At 28.9% G+C, this 8,651-nt stretch overlaps 1 protein-coding gene across 1 annotated transcript; it reads left to right on the top strand.

The window, feature by feature from the left end:
• Nucleotides 1-3,204: 3,204 nt before the first annotated feature.
• LOC109803633 (uncharacterized) lies at nucleotides 3,205-7,774 on the top strand. Its single transcript, XM_083064132.1, has 5 exons — nucleotides 3,205-3,425; nucleotides 4,671-4,940; nucleotides 6,078-6,314; nucleotides 6,428-6,645; nucleotides 7,407-7,774. The coding sequence occupies exons 2-5, from the start codon at nucleotides 4,686-4,688 to the stop codon at nucleotides 7,639-7,641; spliced, it is 945 nt and encodes a 314-aa protein (XP_082920258.1). The 5' UTR covers nucleotides 3,205-3,425; nucleotides 4,671-4,685; the 3' UTR covers nucleotides 7,642-7,774.
• Nucleotides 7,775-8,651: the final 877 nt, after the last annotated feature.

Below are 8,651 nucleotides of genomic sequence, written 5' to 3'. Positions count from 1 at the left end.
ATTTAATCATTGTAGAGTTGTGTATACAAATACTTGTAAATAATTTATAAAATAACATATAAAATTATATCCTCATCAAATAACCCTAAGAATTAGTACTTACCTTTTGTTAAGCATCTTTAACTAAAAAGTTAACAAATATCATGTTAAAAATTGATAAGTTAGTTAAACTGAAAACTTAAAAAGTGATGTTAATTGAAAAATATTTAATAAAATTAGCTACTTGATACTTATAAAATGACAAAAAATGTTTACGTATGTATATAATAATAATAATAATAATAATAATAATAATAATAATAATATATCAAATTAAATGTACTACTATAGTTAGATATTTATAAAAAAAAAATAAAGAGTAAAATAGCTAAATATGTGCATACAATTTATTGAAAATAAAAATATTAATTAAGGAAGAGTAAAATATTATTTTTGAAACTGGCAAAAATAGTATAAGAAAAATATCATAATTTTTTTTAATATAAATCATACTTTTTTTAATTAACTTATCAAATCAAAGTTAGTAATAATTTTTTTTGAAAAAATAATCATTTAATCAAACGCATCTAATTAATTTATTTTAATTAGTAGTATTTCATTATCTTACTAAATACACGCTTAATGGTTCAAACCAAAAACATAACGGATCAACTATAATTTCGTAGCAAATGCAGAAACGAAAACGACGATGCTAACAATTTAGAAAACCCCATAAATGATAATGCTTTTCTTTTTTCCCCCTTTTTATGAATTATGAAGTTACCAGTATTAATTGAAAAAAACTGACTTTAATTTTTAAAATAAAAAAAAAAAACTAATAGCTACCAGAAAGGCAGAAACGGACATTAAATATTTGTTTCATATTTTCAATCTAGTGTTACTTAAATTTCAAAGTTAAGCTCACGATGTAGTTTGTAGATAACCTATCATTTCATCATTAAACTTTGTACCAAATTTCATTAATTACTTTTTTCTTTTTGGATTTAAGTCCAATATAATACAATCGGTGACATAATAAAAATTTTGCAATTGCCTAACGTAACTGGAAAGGAAAAGTCAAAAGTCAATAATATCCATTCAGAGAGATATTAGAATAATAAGCTTCTAGATACGTAAGAAGAATATGGCATTTGTTTTCTTTTGTTGCATTGCATTTGTTTATGAATGTTCCTATACGTAGAAATACATCACAAGTTTTCACGCGCTTTGTTGTATTCCAAATCTATGCTCCAAATTATAGTTTTAAAAATTATATCGGTTAACAAATCAGTTAAGATAAAAGATTAAATTAATAGATATAACTCAATTTTTATTAATTTTTTTTAAAAATATTTATGTTAAATATATTTTATACTTATAAATTTTAATAAATTCATATTTTATCTTAAATTTTAATTTTCATCTTATACTTAAAATTATCTTTATCTTTAATTTTATTTTATATAAATAAATATATAAAAAAATTATTTTAAATTTTTTTTGGTTGAACTGGTAACCTACCAGTTTATTAGTTAAACTGGAAATTTGACCGGTTCACTCCAGTTTAAAATGGATAAAATGTATAATTAATCTAACTTAACTTAAATTTGAAGTGAATAGATCATCAATTCCTAGTTTAACCGAACCGATTTTTAAAACACTGCTCCAAACTACGTACAAGTGTAAGTCACTCAATAATTTAGCGCGTTGACTGGTAGACACATGGCTACTACTTTATATTTTAGAAGCTGACCAAGTTTTCATTTTAACTATTCATGTTTTATTTCATTCAACTGCTATAAAACTTATGCCAAATTATTATTATTTAATAAAGTGAAATGCTAGTAATTTTTTTATATTACAAATCATGAAAATATGTGTGTTTCAATTTTCATTTTTTATGAGTTCTAATGATAATTTTATTAATAATAAAAAAATATTAAAAATAGACATTTTTCAATACTTTTTATATTTTAAAACTGGAATCCAACGTTCAACTAAAAAAATTTATTTCGTATTAGTCGGTTCGATTGTTTTTGCAAACCAAAATATTACAAGTAGCCGTATAACTAGAGAAAAAAATATTTCTTAAAGATTGAGATTTTTTTTAAATTGATAAAAAGTAATTATTGTTTATACAGGTAAGAGCATTCGGCCACCATATAGCCGAAATCCTATGGCCACCGAATGACCGAACCTGGGGGCCGACACCCGATCAGCCACCAGGTACACCATACACTCAAGAATTGCCCTTAATCAAGAATTAAGTAGTAATTACACCAATAAGCTGATTAGGGACGTATTACCTAATACAGTAATCTGGTTGCAGGTCCATGGAGAATCAAGGCCCATAAATGTCAGTATAAATAGTTCATGTCACGAGGTAACGTCACTATTCATTAATTACTATCGATATTTGTGTTTGTCCTGACTTGAGCGTCGGAGTGCCTTTTGCAGGTTGCCTCTCACCAGAATATTCGTTTGGAGCTCTCGTTCGGCCTTCAGAGTACGAGAAGTTTATTAATGTGTCCTTCAGACAGGTTCAGAGTACGAGAAGTTTACTAATGTGCCCTTCAGACAGGTACATTGTTAATAAATTAATCCATCATATACCTAAAATAAGTTAGTTTTATCTTGTACTAAAAAATAAAAAAATTTGGTTAGTCATTTTTTAAAGAATTTAGTTAAAATATTGATAATATAATATTTTTTTATCATGTTAATCATTCATCAATTATTATATTATTAAATTATAACTATTTTAAAAATCATAATATGGTGTTATTTCTTTGATTGACAATATACTTTTTTAAATTAATCATACATTAAAATTAAATTAAATGAAAATATAGTAATAATATAAAAATATTTACATTATTATTTTATTGGAAATTATTTTGTACCATTGTATTCACATGGTGCATAAATAATAAATTAATTAACGTAGGCTTAGTATAAAAATTACAGAAAAAAGAAATTCTTTAAAATTGTATCCAATATATTTTGAGTACTCATTCCTTGGCATTTTTTTTTGGGTGTTCAATTTTTCATAGTTTTGAAGATTTCATCCAATCCAACCACTTTGAACTCGCTTTTTGGCCAAACTACCATACAAAATGAAAATGTTGTCTCCCTCTTCAAAATTAAAATAAAATAAAACAATTAATTTCAAAAATAAAAAACAAATGATAGAAAATAAAAAATATAAGAAGACGAAGGTACTTAGTTTTTCATGTTTGAAAGTGAAACATTGGCGAAGAAGACGAAGCATTCATTTCGTGAATTTCTTGGCTTCCGCGTTCAACTTCGTCCCTTGCTGTCTGAACCCGCCATCTCTTCCGCCGTCCACGGCGGTCGCCGGCGTACTCCGACGGAAGCTAACTCGGAAACCTTTCGCTTCTCTCTCAGCTTATTGCACCGCTCTCTGATTCTTCTTCCTTTTGCTCGTGAGTTTCATAATTTGTAACGGAACTTTATTTTGTTTAAATTTCTTAGCGTGAGAGAAAGAAAAAAAACTTAAATTTACGTTTTTGTTTCGTTAGTTGTGAACACTGAAGAGGGAGGCGCCTTAGTTTTTTAAACTCTATAATTTGTTAAACTGTAAAAGAGTTAATTTAAGTGATATTGTAGTGATTTAATGTTAAAAGGGGCTGGCTTTGGTTTGGCTTAGTTCATTTAATTGATCCTTCTATTTTGGGAAATTTTGCCTAAAACACTTTGAAGTTCTCCAGTGATTAGAGAGGTAAGTGCCGTGTGTTACTTATTTGATTGTTGAAAATTTCTGGATTAAAAATTTGTTTTGGGTTTCAAATTGAAGGGGACCAGCTTGGGTGCTGAGATTTTTAGGGCTCTGAACTCTTGTGTTGGTTTGCCCCTCTTTGAATAGAAGATCATTGAATTAGTTCTTTAGGGCTCTTGTTAGTTGTTAGAGCAAGGATCATCTATGTACAAAAAAAGGGGTTTAAAGAAATAAGAATGTTTTTAGGTCTATTTGCAGTCATTGATATTTGCAATCAGAGTCTCTTTTATTCAGATGCTTTTAACAACAGACATGCTTTAATTCTATTCTGCTTAGGATATTATATAACTTTTGAACAATGTCCCAAAATTGCTTTTTTCTTTTTTGGTTAAATTCTGTGGCCCCTGCATGCAATTTCTTACAGTCTAATAGTGGAAGTTTTGTCGTAACTTTCTTGAATGTAAATAGTGAGGCAGCGTTGTGATCTCTACATAATTTCTAAGTCAGTCAGTATTATGTTTTAAGGAGAATTTATTCTGGCCGTAGTATGAAAGCAATTTTATGTGTATAATAACTCCTGTAGCTTGCTTACTTTGTTTTGCTTCAGTTTGCCTTGTTATATTTACAAATAGGACAGGAGTATACCCTGCTAGATTTATAAAACTCGATGCATCCAACATTGCTTTTTTTTTTTTTGGGTTAAATTCTGTGGTCGCTACCTTTTTTAGAATCACTCAAGTCTATTTGCAGTTTCTTATTGTCTATGTGAATGTTAATTTGCTTTAATTTGGCTAGAGAATTTCTGGTCTTGGCCTTTATAAGATAAATTAATTTTGTTTATGCCATATGATCGTTATTGCTTGATTTAAGTATGTAGATGAATCAAACATTCACTTAATTTTGAATCAATTTCAGCTTCATGCTTATCTTGTGCTTTTGTTTCATTTCATAGTCCTCTGGCATCACAATGATGACGCCAGAATCATCAGAGGAGTTGGAAAAACATGCAATCTCGGGTCATCATGTGAGGGGGAATAGTGAATATGTTAGACTTGCCATATCTGATGAACCAAGGGCTGTTGAAGCTGAAATACTACAGCCTCTAGGAGAATCAAGAATGAAATCTTTCAGGTGGTGGATGAAAGTCTTTTTATGGTGCGTTGTCATTATTGTACTTGCTCTTGTTATAGTGAAATGGGGAGTGCCATTTACTTTTGAAAAGGTACTTCCTCTTGCTTTACATATTGTTCCAGTACCAAAGTTGCTTCTCTTGATGCATGTTCATTGTGGATGTGGACTTGAATTTCCTATTCAGAAATTAATCGATACTGTGTTGTTTGGTTGTCATGGATTTATTTGATATTGATAAAATTATGCTAATCCTGTGTCACTTTCATGTTCGTATTTTACATTGTAACTGAAATTATGACAATTATATTTTAAGTTCGGCATTTCCTTGGCATCACATTTTTATGTATTTGGTCATTATTTCCTATTAGATTAGTAGAACTATTAGTTTTGTGCTCTCTCCCACTTCACATAAATTAAATGGTATCAGTGTGCAGTTTACTATTACCTCCTTTCTTATATATAAGACTCAATGACCTAATTCATCAAGATTAAGAAAAATAGTTAATTTAGTTGATGACAATAAATTTGTCTTATTTATATATTTTTTTTCTTAAACTACTCTTATACTACTTCTCTTTCCTAATTAATACTCATATAACTTCTAACCATGCCTTATACTATTTCTCTCCTAATTGATACTCATCTTTCTCCTAACTAATTAGAGTGCATACTCTTTAAAGAATTTATAATTAATGCATTTTACCAAATTAAGAGAGCATATTTTAATTAGGGGTATTTTAATCTAAAATAATTAATGAATGAGACAATACAAATTGGATTTTATAAAGGAATAAACAATTGTTCTAAGTTGAGTCCTATAAATAAGAATGAGTATAGTATTTTATATCCAATGTGGATGAAAATTTATTAGGGAGTTCAATTGTTATATGATTTCATGCTGTCAATGCTAATATGTCATAATATATTTTATGAGAAAGAACAAGGACTCTTTCCCTCCTTGTTGGTAGGAATTTCTGCTTCTTCATCCCTCCCCTATTTTTTCCCTTTAACCCTAGTTTGCTGACATTTTATAGTCCTTATGGGTATCATATCATGAAATGACTTGTCACTTGTGTAATAAACATGACGAGGTTAGGGAATTGCATACTGTTGCCTACGAACAAGCTTAGACTTGATATTTTTTAATTCTTGTGGAATAGCTTACACTCCACATGGTTGCTGTTAATTCATATTTTGAAGCTTGATCCTTCTAAAAATTTTATTGTAGATTCTTTACCCAATCATGGAGTGGGAAGCGACTGCCTTTGGCCGTCCAGTTCTTGCCCTTGTACTTGTTGCTTCTCTGGCTTTATTCCCAGTATTATTAATCCCTTCTGGCCCCTCCATGTGGTTGGCTGGGATGATTTTTGGTTATGGCCTTGGGTTTGTTATAATAATGGTTGGAACAACAATTGGGATGGTCCTCCCTTACTCAATTGGACTACTTTTTCGTGACCGCATTCATGTAAGTCATTTTGTTTCTCATTTGATCACAAGTCTAGGTTCATCTTGTTCTTATTTTTCCTTTAAGTTGTTTTACTTTTATATTTATGCTCTTTACTTATATATATGATTCAGCAATGGTTAAAGAGATGGCCCAAGAATGCCGCAATGATTAGGCTTGCTGGGGAAGGAAGCTGGTTCCATCAATTTCAAGTAGTTGCTCTGTTTAGAGTTTCACCTTTTCCATATACAATTTTCAATTATGCTGTAGTAGTGACAAATATGAGGTTTTGGCCGTACTTATGTGGATCAATAGCAGGAATGGTGCCAGAAGCTTTCATTTACATCTACAGGTTCGTTCTTTCATGTTTGGCCTTCACGGTATGTGTGGCTATTTTTTCATTTTTGAGCAAACAATTATCCTTGTTTGAAACTTTTTAGATATTTTCTTGTCTTGAAAACCCTCCCCAAATTTCTTCCTTAGCCTCCAAGGGGAAAAATGGTCAGAGTCAAGCTTTCTGAAGTTTGTTTGAATACAGACATATATGACCACAAGAATAAAATATGATTTTATTGATATGACTAAACTCATAACTTGTTTTCCTTAGGCTTAATTGCATTTTTTTTTGCCACCCATGTTCCACAATTTTGCGATTTTTGTCGCTTAATTTTTAAAATTATACATTTTTCCATCCAATTTTTTTTTAACATTTGCACATTTTGCTAACTTGTTAGTTGATTGTTTGTTGTTAATTAATTGTTGACATGATATATTGGTTATTGATGTGACATGTTAATTATTGATATGATACATTATGTCACATCATCATTATATGATATGTTATCATTATATGTTAACAATCAACATTTTACGTCAATAGTCAATATGTCATGTTTAGGGTTTAGGGTCAGTGATCAAGTAACATGATCAAGTAACAGTGTCAGACTGGCAATTAATAAAGTGAAAAAATGTATAATTTCGAAAGTACGGTGACAAAATTTGTGAAATGAGTGGCAAAAAAAATGTAATTTAGTCGTTTATTTATTTATCTATCTTGGTGTTAATATATATTTATGTTTTTCTTGATTGTTAATGGTGGTGAATTTTGAGCAGTGGTCGATTAATAAGGACCTTGGCAGATGCACAGTACGGGAAGCACCATTTAACAACTGTGGAAATCGTGTACAACATTATTTCTTTTATTGTGGCTGTAGTTACCACCATTGCCTTTACTGTATATGCAAAGAGGAGCTTAAATGAACTCGAGATAGCAGAGGCCAATGAGGAAGGTGCCTCTGCATCTGGGAGTGGGAGTGGTGGTCTTGAGATGGAGAAGGCTTCACATTGAAAGCCCTCTCATCTGATAGTGTATATTTTATGTATCTAAAATTTGGTTTAGGATTACACGTAACATAGTGTTTTCCACTCTCTTACGCCCTTTATTCATTATTGGAATGAGGATGAGGATTTAGGATAGAAAAGTCTGCAAAACACACCAACGCCTTTCAATTTAGTAAACCAATCCAGCTATTATTAAGCGTCTGTTAATAATAAACTAGATGTAAACCTGCCCGATGCGCGGATAAAAAAATATTATTTAAATTTAAAAATATATTTGTTTATTAGTTAATATATAAGTTTTGAATATAACTTTTTTATTATGTAATATAAATTTATTATTATTTTTCTTACACCAAACAAATTTATTATTGTTAGTGATGGGGTTTGACATATTATTGCAAATTATTTTGGTATTTATATTTATATCAATAATCTATCATTAGTCTCTTTAAAACTTAGCTTAAGATGAATATTAAAACATTTATACTTTAATACTAAAATTAAAAAATGTAATAACAATAATATCTCTTTAAGTCCATTACTTTTGTCTAATATTTAACTCAACTTTTTTCTCTAATATTTTACATGGTGTATGATTTTACATTTAATCTTATATTTTACATTTTGCTATTACTAAAATATTATTATATATATATATATATATATATATATATAATTTAATGTCTTCATCGATTATTATTATGTCTTTGCAAATCATTTTTTTTATCATTTGCAAATCAAATTTAAATATATATTATATGTTGTCGTATTTTAGCAATTATGTATACAAAAAAGTTGCGATGTAATTCCATTAAGATTTTTTCAACTCTTTGTTTTACTATTTCACTCAAATAGTAGATTATTATATGTCTCATTTTTTTTAGTATTTATTGAAATGTTTCAATTAAACCAAAAATCAAAATGAAATGGATAAAATGAGAAAAAAAATCATAAAAATTAAATAGTTAAAAAAATACTGTATTATAATTCTAAACAGAATATAGTTTGAAATTATTT

Source organism: Cajanus cajan, chromosome 1 (assembly GCF_000230855.2).
Source record: "Cajanus cajan strain Asha chromosome 1, NIPB_CcT2T_4, whole genome shotgun sequence".
Taxonomy (NCBI): Eukaryota; Viridiplantae; Streptophyta; class Magnoliopsida; order Fabales; family Fabaceae; genus Cajanus; species Cajanus cajan.
Note: the sequence above shows the minus strand (reverse complement) of the source record. Positions and strands in the feature narration are given on the sequence as shown.

Bases quoted from the DNA above. Each gene is read 5' to 3' on its own strand.
- LOC109803633 (XM_083064132.1), top strand. From the start codon at position 4,686: ATGATGACGCCAGAATCATCAGAGGAGTTGGAAAAACATGCAATCTCG. The intron at 6,315-6,427 runs GTAAGTCATTTT...TATATGATTCAG, and splicing joins TTTTTCGTGACCGCATTCAT to CAATGGTTAAAGAGATGGCC. The intron at 6,646-7,406 runs GTTCGTTCTTTC...AATTTTGAGCAG, and splicing joins GCTTTCATTTACATCTACAG to TGGTCGATTAATAAGGACCT.